Source organism: Protomyctophum parallelum (assembly GCF_964188405.1).
Source record: "Protomyctophum parallelum genome assembly, chromosome: 10".
In the NCBI taxonomy this organism is placed as follows: domain Eukaryota; kingdom Metazoa; phylum Chordata; class Actinopteri; order Myctophiformes; family Myctophidae; genus Protomyctophum; species Protomyctophum parallelum.
Genome location: NC_139704.1, coordinates 12,670,258 through 12,685,581, shown reverse-complemented (window position 1 = coordinate 12,685,581; position 15,324 = coordinate 12,670,258). Strand labels below are relative to the sequence as shown.

The following is a 15,324-nucleotide window of genomic DNA, read 5'->3' as shown; positions in this document are numbered from 1 at the left end:
TACCTAGACAGGAACACAGACACACACATATACTTGCAGTAAGAACTAGTCGTCACTATGCCATACACATACAGGGTCAGACGGACAGACATACACTAGTAGTCACTCTGCCGTAGTATAACACCGTTTCTCAGTTTGGTGTGCACTTTTATAGGGTGGATTTACTGAATTCAGATCAGTTGAATAACTGAACCACATTATGAAGTGCAGGTAGAAGACTAACAGTTGCAGGCCATGGGACAGAATGCTCGAGACAAACCAAAATCAGTACTCACTGCATTGTCACCAAACTCTGCAGTCATTCGGTCGTAGTCTGCCTGAGTGAAGGGCTGGATGGACTGCTGCTGTACACTCATGGTAAACAGTGGCTACAGAGGGAACACATAAACAATTAACAATAAACAAGTTTTTCTGTTTCAATGTAGACCAGACAAAGTTGAATTTATCACAACACAAAATGTCATGTATGTAGGTTGTATAGGCCTATCAGTTAATCTGTTACTAAGTGAGCGTGAATATGATAGAAATACTGTAATTACCTCATATCCTCCCAGCTTTACAGTTACTGTCACATCAACAGGGTGGTTGACCACACCTACTACTGATCTAACCAATGAGATGAAAAGGAGGGGGAACCAGATGATGCATATGAGGAAGAAGATGATAAGTCCACCCATGCCATATTTTACTATCTTCTTTTTCTTCTGTCCTTTGGGCTGCGGGTATTTCTGCAATCACAAAACAGTACTTAGCCACTTGAACACTAGTAATCATATCCTGTGGAGAACATTAGCCAATCAAGTGCCGTGGTTTTTCATGTATTCATGAGGTGACAGTACTTCATTATATCCCTTGGTGTGGTTGTTGCGGCTGCACTAATAACTTTGGGACGGGACCGTCTAGAGTTTGAATGGACAGGAATCAGTCAAAAGGGGGACAGTGAAGAGGAAGTACGTGTGGGGAGGGAATGATCATCATTATGGAATGTGGTCAGGTCAACTCCATATATGGAGATCTAAGGGTTTGAGGTAAGATGTAGAGATGCTGGCCGGCTCGTATATTCAGATCTAGGTGATGATCCAGTCCTCTCCATGTATGGCTATCCAGGGTTTGATGAGGTCAGTGTCATAATCTTCATATATGGATATGGCCATATATGGTGGTGTGACGTGTCACGAGGCGTGATGTCACAAGGCGTGACCATATATGGAGGCGTGATGTCATGAGGTGTGACCATATATGGAGGGGTGACCGACCGACCGAGCACTCCAGGTGAACACAATGGACAATTAAACCAGGGTAGGCTGAGGGCAATCTGAGAACCCAATAAACGGCACCTGCTTTTCCTTTGAATTTGACGTTAGTCAACAGTCTTTCTCGAGAGACTAGTTTGAGGGAAGAGAGATGTAAAGAGAGTGGCACTAACTCCATTCCCTCCAATGAACCAATTTATCTTTTACAGCAATGGCGATAGAGCCTGTCAATATTTCCCGTAAATTAGCAGCAAACACTACTGTAGCAGCGCAGTATCATCACATCTGAATCAATTTATGATAACAAAGAACAGGACTTATTTCCGTTGTGGTCCTCACAAAAGAGACATGACTAATAAAACAAAGTACTATATGATGTAGTGATATACTACAATAAATACAATTATTAAATTATGCAGCCATATACACGCTTACCTTCTCTGTCTCTCGGCTACATTTGATAATGAAGGTGTTTGCATATATGTCCTCTACACACATCCAGTTGGACAGGGAAAGAGTCGTGTCCGTCCAAACCCAGTCCATGACGGCACGCAGCTCCACTAAGAACGGCACCAAACGGAACCTAGAGGAACACACACCAATGGATACATGTATGCAAACAACAAAATGCACTCTTCCCTCATTTGCTGAGACATGATTCTCAAACTTTAGAAGAGAGAATCTACAATACAGGGATCGTGATGTATGTCTTTCCTTGGAGTGGAAAACATCTCCAAATGAAATAGGTACGGAGCTCCTCCCTAACAGTAACTTGATGACGTTTATGAATGTCCAGAACCTTCCAAAGAGGCGCCAGAACATCATCACGTATTGTAGGTTTAGAAACATCATCTCGTTACCATATACGGGTATTTACATCAAAGAGGATTTCCCTACTTTCGTATGTCAGAAAGAATGAAACGCACACACACACACACACACACACACACACACACACACACACACACACACACACACACACACACACACACACACACACACACACACACACACACACACACACACACACACACACACACACACACACACACACACACACACACACACACACACACACACACACACACACACACACACACACACACTCCTACCTACCCTTGGAACAGGAAGAGGTTTAGGTGGTTGAATTTCTTGGTGAGGAAGTTGCCTAAAATACGAGTTGGATATCCAGAGCGTATCTGGTAGGCTGACAGGGCAAAATAGATGCACTTCACAAAATACCAGAGCTGGGCCACGAAGTTCTGACTGAACATCCTGGACGAAGGAGAGGGAGAGACAAACGGGTCCAGTCAAACTGTATTTGTAGAGCAGACTTGTGTACAGTGAAACTCAGTCTGTTTCAATAAATGTGTTACAAAATGTAAAAATATATAAATAAAATATAAAACACAAATACAATAATACACAAGAATGGAGCTCTTTCTCCATCTACACACGGTATACTGAAAGTGAATGGGACCTTTATTTTATTCTATCATACTATCATTAATTAGTGAAATAATGTAGAGATGACCCATAGAGCAAGTGTTTAATAGTTTTTTTAATGTGTGTGTGTGTGTGTGTGTGTGTGTGTATATATATATATATATATATATATATATATATATATATATATATATAAAATATATTTTGCTAACCAATCTTATGGATGTTTCATCACACAAAAGACCAAATCATTTGAGTGGTTGGATGAAAGTACCAATTTGAAATTGAAACAACAAACATCAAAGGAACAAGCATTGTGTTTCTAACTATATCTGTACATTAGCTCCCATAGAGCATAGCAATAGAGCTTTGGTGGCTGACATCACTCTTAGATCAAAAGAGTACGAAACTACGAAAATATAGTTTTTTCTTTCTCCAAACACAGATACAAATGTAACTCAATATCAGAAATGACACAGAGTCACATCATACAACATTTGAGTGCCGCCCACGCCCGTGCTCCGCGGCCGCGAAAACATCACCGACCCTACCTGTGCGTTTTCAACCAGATTTTGAATCTCTTTTAAAAAATAAAGTTTGGGAGCTTAAGACAGGTGTGTGGACTTCCTACCTTCTCTTCTGTACGTATTTTTGTTCAGCACCCGCAGATTATTTTGCGGGATGTGCATATTTACCTTTGGATTCTAATATTTGCCAGGGGGAATTCCAATACAAAAAATAACGCTGTGACCCAGGGGTAGTGGGAGTGACATCAGGACTTCCCTGGATGTTTCCTGCATTTTCTATCAATACTGACCACTTTGCTCTTAGTTGATATCATGGTTGAATATGAAGACTTTACCTTTCAGTGACAGCAGGCAGGATGAAAAACATCCACAGATGGATCCCAAAGACCAGGATGATCTATAAGGAAACAATGATGGACATTGGAGAGAAAACAGACGTTGGTATCACTGGCACAGTACTCAAGTGGTTCTCCTCCCACCAGACTGGTTGAACCTGCCTGGTTTCATGGAAAGGTTTGTTTCCATCAAACTCATATCCTCTGGACCGGAAACCCTAAGGGGTCTGTACTTGGCCCCTCCCCCTCACCAAGGAGTCTGCCCAGCTCCTTCTCAAAGTCTCAGTCATCTCCAGGTTTGACTATTTCAACTCCCTCCTTGCTGGTCTTCTGACATGCCTCAGACCATTTGAACTTATCCAGAATTCCACAGCACACCTGGGGCTATATCTTGCCACCCCTTACCCCTATATACAGCTTTTGTCCCCACACGTCTCAATATTTGCCATCGACAATGAAAGGAGAAATTAGGTCAAATGTCCGCCAAATATGACGTAAATTTGTGGCAACACAAACATTAAATACCATTGACAATGAAGGGAACATTTACGTCATATGTAGGCGAGCAAATCGGCTAACCAATCACATATACAGCTTTTGTCCCGACACGTCTCAATATTTGCCATTGACAATGAAATGAAAAATTTGGTCAAATGTCTGCCAAATATGACGTAAATTTGTGGCAACACAAACATTAAATGCCATTGACAATGACAGGAAAATTGACATCATAGGTAGATGAGCAAGTCGGCTAACCAATCACATAAATTCAGTTGTTCATGAGATGATGTATGATGATGTATAATGATAAAAGCGCCCCTCACTTCACACGGGTGTGATTTTTTACTATTTTGAAAAACCTTTTAGAATAGTTCAAATGGACGATCTACATACAAGCTCACAACGTGTCGATGTAGATCAGCTAGTTGAACTATTTTAAAATGTTTTTCAAAATAGTAAAAAATGACAAATAAGTTTAGGGATAAGGGCTAATATAATAGCCCCTGGTCTTCAACCTCCCAAATGTTTCACATCTCCTCCCTTCTCTGTTCCCTTCAGCAGCTTCTGGTTGCTGCCCGCATTCCAATTCAACACACTGGTAAATACAAAAATAAGTTTTTTTTTTCTTCTTTCTTTTTTAATTTGGGGACCCCCCAAAATAATTTGGCAACCCCCCGAGGGGTCGCGACCCACATGTTGAGAACCCCTGCCCTACAACACCCTGGCCAATGACTGCTAGGTTTGATGTTTTCTATTACCCAAGTTACATTATAGTCACTCAATTGTTTTCTTTAGTTTGCACTATATTTAATTTACCACTTACAGTTAGCTGACTATAGGGCTCATGCCAATATTATGATCTTGCACTTTGTAAGTTGCTCCGAATAATCTGCTCAATTATAAGTATGTATCTGCTGTGAGGGACAGACAAACATATACATTAGATTCAGGACGAAAACAAAGACCTATTGACTGGCTGTCTAACCTGGAAGATGAGTTTTCCGAGCACCGTCTTGCGAAGGTACAAAGCTCTGTCGATGATCATAGTGCTGAACTGGATGAGCAACATCACCAGGAAGGCTTCAGGCACCTGGTCATCTGACAGGGAAGAAGTGATGTCAGCTGCTGCACTGTGTTTCTGGAAAAAAGAGAGAGCAGAGATTTTTTTATATTGCAGCATATCTGTTTCATCAGTCAGAAGACAGACATGATAGTCTTCTTACTCATAAGAAGTGCAGATTAGTAACTATTGTCAATTCAATTGAGAGTTCTATTTCCATTTATACTATGATTGCGGCACAAATATTTTAACACCCCTGCTTGCTTAAGGGCACCGCATCAGCCATTCTTTCCCGGCTTCCCTCCTCCGAACATAAACTATTGTGTTTGTATAAATGTATAAAGGATGCACCACGGTGGAATCAAACCTCTAGGCTCTGCATTGGTGGAAAGAGTGACTAATTTCATGTTTTAAGCGATCAGGGTGAATCCTTCTTTCCTTTAGAACCAATGGCAATTGTTTGATACCTCTCTGTTTGACATTATGCTAAAAAAGTAAAAATACTTTCAGATACATATTTTTGAGGGCCTCCAATATAAAGCTTTTGTCCCCACACGTCTCAACATTTGTCATTGACAGTGAAAGTAGAAATTATGTCAAATGTCCGCAAAAATATTGTCCTCAGATGTCTCATTTTTGTAATTGACAATGAAAGGAGAAATTAGGTCAAATGTCCGCCAAATATGACGGAAATTTAAGCAACCAATCACATAAATTCAGTTGTTCATGAGATGATGTATGATGATGTATAATGATAAGAGCGCCCCTCACACGGGAGTGATTTTTATTATTATTATATAATTTTTGCATGTTTTTCAGAGCAGATACTCATTTCTAATTGGGCAAAACAGACATGCACCATGCAGGAAAGAAGCCACTTTTGCTGTTTAATTATATAGTTGATATAGTAGGCTATATAATATCTATCAATCCTCTACTAACCCCAAAGGCCCAGAATCCAAAGACAATGATGATGAAGTCAACGACATCGGTGAGGAACATGAATGCATAGACATCTGTAGCGGCGCGATACTCTGCATGGAGGATATCACGGAAGAAGCTCTGGCCAGGCCTGTACACAGTACGAAAGCTAGAGAGGAGATAGGATGGGATGGTCAGAGGGGAAATAGGAGGAGAGGAGCTCATTCAAATATATTGACAAAAGAATAATAACCTCAAGTTGCAATGTGACATAGCTCTGTTTACAAGTGTACATACTTTTCACAGTTATTTTTTATTATTGTTTTATTATGTTTCTAATGCTTTGGCATTGGAAAATGAAATTGAATAATAATAATAATACATGCTGCATTATTTGCATATGCTGCTGATATGAAAGTCACAACCTGATAACATTTTTGGCAAAGGCCATAGGTTGTGAACTCCACCCAAATGACCAGTATGCAAACTAAACCATAGTCAGTGTATGGCCAGTGCAGCCATATCATATACTGTAGATCTCCCTATTTGTGAACATTAGCTTCCTGGTGAAGCTAATGTTAGGGACTCTACATTCGTCCATGCTAAACCCCTTATCCCTAAACTACTTTGCCTTTTTTTAATATATTGAAAAACATTTTTGAATAGTAAAAATAGACAATCTGCAAGCTCACAACGTGTCGATGTAGACTGGCTATTTTAACTATTCGAAGATGTTTTTCAAAATAGTAAAACAAAGGCAAAGTAGTTTAGGGATAAGGGGTTTGGCATGGACAAAAATAGAGCCCTATATGTCCCTTACGCGGTATTCTATTTTTCTAAATAAATGAATATCAAACTGTCTGACTAAATGTCTGTAATATAAATAACAACCATCTTTTTACGGGGTTTTTTTCTTCCATAAATTAAAGTCCTATTTTATACTTTGCCAAAGCACAATATCATGCAAAAGTAGTGAAAGGTAGTGATCTACAAGCTGTAGTTCTGCTATTTGTTTTTACATTTTAGAATTAAAACATAACATTTTCACCTGAAATGCCCAAGATAGGGATGCCAGGTTCAAAGTGGTTAAATCTGTACGCTTTTTAACAGTATTTAACCAGCTGTTAAAGAACTTGTTACCAAATAACAACATTGGATCCATGGAAACATATGTAACAAAAAAAAAATCTATTTCCCGAAAAGTAACGTTTTGGACATACAAGGTTTGGCAGAGCCACTCACCCAGAGATGAAGGCATGTTTGATCTTCTGTCCCACAGCCAGAAGTCTCTTACTGATCGCCTCTCTTCTCTTGCCCTTCTTCTTTTTCTGAACTGGTTCCTCTGACACAGACTCTGCTGCGGACAGATGACCACAAGACAATCACTCAAAAATGGGGAGACAAATCTATGAAAGGAACACAGGAATCTATGAAAGGAACGTGTTATTGTAAATCTGTATTCTATATAATGATACATTTTACAGTAGTCTACAGATATTTCCAATGCATTACAGTATTTCTGTATGATCCATATAAGTACATCAGTTAGTGTAACAATGCAATATTACAGTTACAATACTATTGTTAATAACCTTTGTGTAGTTGCTCTTTTTTTCCTTTTTTCTTGCGAAAGCGGAGGCTGCTGCTTTTCTTTGGCGGTGCCTCCTTCCCCTCTGCACTGCCCTCTACCTCCATTCTACTATACGTCTGTCCGCTGGGGGTTTGTGGGCCGTCTGACCCTGGACCCGTTGTGGGAGATTCTGATGAAGGGGGAGAAGCGCTACTGGCCTCTGCAGAGTCAACCTGCTTTGGTAGATTATATGGTTTCTAAAAGTTAGTTTGGACTTTTTGTTGAATAAATAAATAAAGAACCTCTATGTAAATACATATTTGTAGTGGTTACAATGGATATTGTAATGTGAAAAGCATATAGCATTGCTCAATAATTCATTTATTTAATGTGTTTAATCCAGTGAAAAATTATACAATGATACATTATGTAATTATAATGAATGTGCCAAAAAGAAGGTCAATGGCCAAGCCATGCAACTGCAGCCAGCTCTTGCTCCTACAAAGAATTATTTTCAATTCACTTAGTGTTTCTGGAATCAATTAGATCAATGATAGGCTTGTTAATTTGCTGTATGTGGGACAAGTGGAAGCACAGTTTGGGGGTTAAGTAGATTCCAACTGTGCTCAGAGTGAGTGTGGAACCAATTTTCAAATATCTGTCAGGCAGAAACAGTTTTGTATCGTTTTGTATCATATATACATGTATACTATACTTTTTTCAGAACGTAATGTCCTTTGTCGTATGGCAGTGTCGTGCAAAAGAAAAAACTGAAAAAAAACTTGAAAATGTTGAGCCTGTAGATCTGCTATTTTCTTTTTTTTCAAAATAGGGATGCCAGGTTAAAGTGGTTACGTCTGTCTCAGTGGAGATCCTTTGTTGCTGCCCTACATGTCAGCCAGCATAAACTAAAGGGCAGTAAGTAAGGGATGGTTGATCATAAAATAAAATAAAACACAAATTAAATGATGTGCACAATATGCACATGCTTCAAAAATTAGATTAATCAGATGTCATATTCATGTACAGTACAAATTTGCCAAACCTTTTCCAGTTGGGCGTCTTTGGATTCTTCCAGGCTGACCAAGCTAGATGGAAGACTGTCTCTGCCCTCCTCCTCCTTCTTCTCTATGCATTCTTCTCCTTCTTTCTGTTTCTCCTTCCCCTCTGGAGGGGAGCTCTTCTCTTTGAGGGTTTCCTCACGATCCCATAAGCCATAACGCTGTGCATATCCACAGACAGACAGAGAGACATATTAGATTTCATAATTACTCATGACAAATTCCCCTTGATGACAAGGATTCCCTAAACTCTAATACTACGTTTACCTCTCACAATTAAATAACCTTAACACCTCATTCTGATTCTGAGAAGTAATTCAAGCCCAGTCCACACCAGTGATTCGCAAAACAACTATAGTTGCAACTTGACACATAGAGTTTTTGTATTATTATTTGTTTGGTATCCGCATTAACACGAGTAGATGCTTTAATCATCCATTTCCGAAATCCTCAGTGGTAACAGAACCTGACCAGGACCTCAAACCTCCCATGAAGTGAGTGTACTTCAATGGGCCAAAAAAGTGTATTTCAATGGGCCAAAAAACAAAGTGATGTGTCTAACATACCATTAGCAGTGACCTGTGGAAAAACAGAGCCAACAGTTGCAGTAGGTCATATCTGATGTAGTTGTCCGTCTTTTCCAGGCCCAGGATTCGAGGAGGGAAGTAAGGCTTGTCTTCGTTAAGGGTGGTCTCATAAACACTGTTCCATGGTATGAACCCAAACTGGAACAGATACTTCAACACCACCATTACCTACAGTAGGACCACACAGCAGTGAGAACACAAGATCTGCATGCAGAAGGATACACACCAGTGCTTCTGAACCCATTCTGACCTGAGATCAGATTCATACGAGGTTTCCACTAGGACACACACTGGTCTGATTAACCCATTCTGACCTGAGATCAGATTCTAAAAATGTCAGCCGTTCTTCGATTTTTCAAAAAATAGCAGACCTACAAGCTCGTATCGCGCCACTCGGTGGCGCGATATGAGCTTGTAGATCTGCTATTTTTAAATAGCTAAAGCATAACATGATGCTGACACCAAAATGGGTGCCCGGTCAGAATGGGTTAAAATCACACCGAAGCTATCTGGATCTGAAAGTAATTATGGATAAACTATCACTAAATGTTATAGCTCACTTATTTTATCTGATTGATTATTTATTTGGATCTCATTTAACCTTATTGGGCTAATCTTCCAAGAGTTAACAGCATAAAAAATAGAGATGACCGAAATATAACAGTATAGTATACAGAAAACATACATTCAATACATTGATACTGGTGGTGCACCTTTGACTGCACTGTTAAAAGTACTAGTAAACCTTACAAAAGGTAGAAAGAAATTTCCTTTCCAATATGCCTGAAAATGCCAGCCCTGCTGTAGTAGTTGTAGCACTGGATGGAGAGGCATTCCTGTTTTAATCTATTATGGTTCTCTAACCTGCGCCTTTCATTGCTAATGTTACTGGTAATCCAACATACAGTACAACACCTGCTCCTCTGTGTGTGTGTGTGTGTGTGTGTGTGTGTGTGTGTGCACGCGTACTTCCGTGTAGACAATAGCAGTCATCCAAAACTTCTTGTTAGGTCTCGGTATTGACAACATGGCCCATAGAAAGACCAGTATGGGTAGCACCAGTGATATGACCGATGCTGTGACCACGTTGTTCAACACTATAATTAAGTAGCACACCAGCTCAGAGTTAGCAGCTAGCAGGTTGTACAGGGCAAACAGCAGATTCAACAGGCGGCTCTGGCCAGCGTAGAACTCTCTGCTCTGCTCCAACTCTTCAACAAAGAACACCCTACACACAATAGAGATTCACATATTTAATAATTAGTTAATAACAACAATAATAATTATAATTATGACAATAATAATAATTCAGTGCAATGAGAAACCCAGGAAGCTTCATAAGATGACTACTACTGTACGTGCTGGAGATCTAACATTTATTGGGGCCAGTACAGGCCTTTGCCTTTGTCATGTACCTGTCTCCCAGCAGTTCACTGGCTGTTCTGGAGTGTCTGTGTCTCTGTGGCTCTGGGTCCAGTTCCATGGCACTGCTCGTAGGGAGCTGTGGACTCAGGCTGCTCCCACTGCTGTGAACCCTCGGCCGGGGAGTGGACTGTCCCGCAACGACGATACACTCCATGTCTAGGCAACTGGACATGCATAGGCAGAGAGAAAATAATTTCAACCATGTCAAAATAGAACATTTAAAATGGACAACAGTAGCGAACAGTGAACATCCCATTAGATAGATGGGGATTCTATTGGTTTGGTTCCTCGTCCACTATTAATTATTTTACTACTACTAGTATGAACATATTCCCCATAGATCAATGATAGGCTTGTTGATTTCAGCAATGCTGTATGTGGAACAAATGGAAGTGGAAGCACAGTGTGGGGGTTAACCCATTCTGACCTGAGATCAGATTCTAAAAATGTCTATTACATCCTGAGAGTTTCATTATTAACCCATTCTGACCTGAGATCAGATTCTAAAAGTGTCTTTGATTTTTCAAAAATAGCAGACCTACAAGCTCGTATCGCGCCACTCGGTGGCGCGATATGAGCTTGTAGATCTGCTATTTTTCAATAGCTAAAGCATAACATGATGCCAACACCAAAATGGGTGCCCGGTCAGAATGGGTTAAGTAGATTCCATCAGTGCTCAGAGTGAGTGTGGAACCAATTTCCAGATATCATCTCTGTCAGGCTCCGAGGTTCGGATGTGATTTGTGATTTTGTACCGCATCGCTCCCGACATGTTAACGCTTCTGGCGAAAGGTAAACAGCGTGAGCTAATGCTAATATTAGCCGATCTTTACAATGGCGGTCTCCATGCCGGTGAAGCGGAAATTAAACTACCTAAATATAGAGAATAATTATGCCCTGTCAGGGTTTAACTACCTTCTCCCGCCACCAGGTGGCAGACAAAGAGTTAATTTCTCAAGACATTTTTTTTCTTGGGTTCGCAGATTGCTTATGCTCATGAGGACTGATGATGATGCATCTTTTTTTATATATATATTGCTGGAAGGCTAATTTATTTGAAAAGTTAATCTACGTAAGGAACAACTGAGTACTTGAATATGTATTCAAAATATGTCCTCACTCACTTATTTGTGCTGGTGTGTTCTGTGTCTGTCTCATCCAGACATGTCTCTAGTGTGGGGTTCTCACTGCTTAGGGACAACTGGTCCTCCATGGACTGGGCTACTGTAGGCTGCTGCTGGAACGCACACACACACACACACACACACACACACACACACACACACACACACACACACACACACACACACACACACACACACCTGTCAATACATGATAAAATGTGTGTGTGTGTGTGTGTGTGTGTGTGTGTGTGTGTGTGTGTGTGTGCGTGTGTGTGTGTGTGTGTGTGTGTGTGTGTGTGTGTGTGTGTGTGTGTGTGTGTGTGTGTGTGCATGCGTGCGTGCGTGCGTGCGTGCGTTACCTGTCCTATCTTGTGGATGAGCAGGTACCGTTCGCTGCAGAGGACAGTGGAAGTGTCTCTGTACTGTTTGGTCAGCAGATTCAGCCAGTGGGTCAGCCCATCCACCATGGCTAGAATGATGGCCCACAAGAACCGCAGAATGTCCAAGACCTTCTGCACCATCTCACCATGACCTGGAGAGAGAGGGACAGAGAAGAGCAAAGAGAGGAATAAGAGATGTACGTATTGAATATCAGCAACGCTAATAGCAACAGTAAAAACTACTTTATATTAAAAACCAATGTGTTTTGTCAGGGTAATCATTCATTGTTGATAGACATAAAGTACATTGTTGAATGCCTATTGACACTACATATTGTATATCAGTGCCATATTCAACATTGATAATGTTTATATACCGTATATCCATCTATCTACTAATTGGCAATAGATGTACATTTATATTTATTAACACAATCAGCGCCGGGATTTCTTGTCGTTATCTCTCTACTCTTATCAAGACCTATCCTGTGTTTCACTCTTGCTGATGTTGTAGCTACGACACCTGAATTCCCCCATGGGGATCAATGCATATTTACCTTGCGATATCTTATTAATAAAGTACCAACACATATACTGTACTTGGTTGAAAAGCAATACATAAGCAGTAGCTTATTCAAAATGTGTGAACCTACTGGATTCCTCACTGTCTTCTGCCTCATCCTGGGTGACCTGTTCCTCGAATACATCATTGTCTTCACAACCTGCAACACACACACACACACACACACACACACACACACACACACACACACACACACACACACACACACACACACACACACACTGTGTGTCATTGCCATGTTTAAGTTCTTAACTCATTTGAACAAAATCTGAAAAGATACAATCAAAGAATTGGAAGCATAATGTAAATCTTTCCCAATTTGGTTTATGCTATTTCCCCCAGATCCCATCCCAATCCCTCGCTGACTTCCCGTGTGAAGTGAGGGGCGCTCTTATCGTCCTTCACTTTTGTCTTCAATGTTTGTGTTTACACAAACCCTCATAGCTGGACATACTAGGAGGGCCTAGCGCCCCTCCAAAATAACCTCATTCTAAATATAATACATAAATATAAAATATTACTATAGTATAGAACAAATTCCAAATGGAATACAAAAGTCATGTTTGCCATACATGCAAATAACACAAGCCCCAAAACAAGAAATACTCCAAAGGCCCTGAATTGATGTCAATCCTTAGAGGTCTTAAGAGAACATGAGCTGTCTCCTGCCTGGCACTGAACAGGTGTCCTGTTGTATGGCCCTCTCTCTAGAGAAAATGACCTGTCTCCTACCTGGCACTGAACAGGTGTCCTGTTGTATGGCCCTCTCTCTAGCCACCTTATGTTCTTTCTGCTGTCGCTGGCGTTCTTTGAGTGCAGCCTTCACGCTGGTTACCCAACCCTGGTAGGCCAACTGGGGGGGGGGGGGGAATGGTAGAGCATAACGTTGCAGTACAAATCGGTCATCATCATAAATGTAATGATACTGACATCTACATTTAAGAGCCATAAATCAAAGGTCACATGACATTCAGATTCAGAACTGGCTGATATGACTTTTGATATTTATGGACGATGCCGTTAGAAAGACAATATTTCCTGTCTTTCTATTATCCGAGTTTCTGTAAAGCTCGCACGTCAACGTTTACACAGACACAGTTAAAACAAGTGCTATGACAGCGGATATAACGGATATTGCATACTAGGGTGGGGTATGTATTCCTGATTTTCAGTGCCCGACATGCACTTGTCACTTTTCATAATGTTTGATATATAAAGCTATGGTTTGTTTGGCTGACCTGGCAGGCTGTCTGCTTCTGAAGCTTCTGGTCATCTGCATAATGTTTGATATATAAAACTAAGGTTTGGCTAACCTGACAGGCTGTCTGCTTCTGAGGCTTCTGGTCATCTGCCTGCAGTTCCTCATCTTCGTCGCTGTCCGTTTCAAACAGGTAGTACTCTCCCGAATGGAGCACTGAAAGGCAAAAGAAAAAAACATTTACATCCTGTTTCTTTTTCTAACTTGAGATTAACCCTTTGTCAAGTCCCGCCCGTGGTTGTGCCCCTCTTCGCAGCCATTGGTTGCCGTTTTGTGGTTGGGGAAAAATATTTTCAGTTGCTTGCTTGCTGATATTCTGTGCATTCAATTCTTATTTTAAACTTGGTGTCAGTAAAAAGGAACATCACAGGTGCAGAATGGTGACTGGGCATATCATGTTTGTTTTAGATTTTTCGAAAAATGATGTTTTAGCAAATTCAGCATAAACAAGGCGAAACCAGGGCGGAACAAGACAGAATGAGCCTGCTGGTTAGTCAGTCATGGACTAATCAGAAGGCTGACAAATGGTGAATTCTCTAACAGCACACTGCAAATTGTCACATTCTATATTTGTGAATATTATTAAATAACCCATTAAGACCTCAGACCTGAGAGATTTCTTTTCGATCAACATATGGGATGAATTCTGTACTGGCCATATATGGAGCATGTGTACAGGGTTTGATGAGGTCAGATCAACATATGGAATGTCAGAACAGGTCAGCTCCATATATGGAGATCTAAGGGTGGCAGCGGGGGCTGTGTCTTGAGTGTACAGGGTTTGATGAGGTCTGGTTTGGGGCGTCTAGAGTTTGAATGGACAGGTATCAGTCAAAAGGGAGACAAGGGAGACAAGAGGAAGGACGGGTGGGAAAGGATCAACATATGGAATGTCAGAACAGGTCAGCTCCATATATGGAGATCAAAGGGTTTGAGGTCAGATGTAGAGTTGCTGGCAGGCTCCATATATGCAGATGATCCAGTCTTCTCCATGTATGGCTATCCAGGCTATCAGGATAGCACCCTGGGCAAGACCGCGACTGAAAAGACTATCAGTGGAAGTGCGGGATTTTAGCGGAAGTATTGCCGAAGGAAATGACGTTGATGCTTTACAAATCAGTTTACATTCTCCGCGAATGAAACAAGTGTTGTGATTGGTCGGGAATATATCGTATCCGGGGGAAATACATCTGACGGATATTCCTGAGGATACAACCGCTGATAGCTTCTCAGCCTTAGGTTGTGACCAGGCTTTTCTTTTTGCAGATAAGTAAGCCTGGGACCGAGGCTATC

General features: G+C 40.9%; 1 protein-coding gene across 1 annotated transcript in view; it reads right to left on the bottom strand.

Moving 5' to 3' along the window:
- The window catches only part of piezo1 (piezo type mechanosensitive ion channel component 1 (Er blood group)), an 81,660-nt gene that overhangs the window by 4,723 nt on the left and 61,613 nt on the right, over window positions 1-15,324 (bottom strand). The window contains 19 exon segments of the mRNA XM_083774723.1: window positions 1-3; window positions 276-368; window positions 540-728; window positions 1,689-1,836; window positions 2,370-2,528; window positions 3,562-3,623; window positions 5,048-5,200; window positions 6,065-6,212; window positions 7,286-7,400; window positions 7,636-7,846; window positions 8,659-8,835; window positions 9,241-9,429; window positions 10,231-10,489; window positions 10,677-10,850; window positions 11,811-11,923; window positions 12,170-12,342; window positions 12,844-12,912; window positions 13,506-13,626; window positions 14,087-14,187. The exon segment at window positions 1-3 is cut by the window's left edge and continues 170 nt beyond it. Of these exon segments, the coding sequence (XP_083630849.1) occupies window positions 1-3; window positions 276-368; window positions 540-728; window positions 1,689-1,836; window positions 2,370-2,528; window positions 3,562-3,623; window positions 5,048-5,200; window positions 6,065-6,212; window positions 7,286-7,400; window positions 7,636-7,846; window positions 8,659-8,835; window positions 9,241-9,429; window positions 10,231-10,489; window positions 10,677-10,850; window positions 11,811-11,923; window positions 12,170-12,342; window positions 12,844-12,912; window positions 13,506-13,626; window positions 14,087-14,187 (2,657 nt within the window).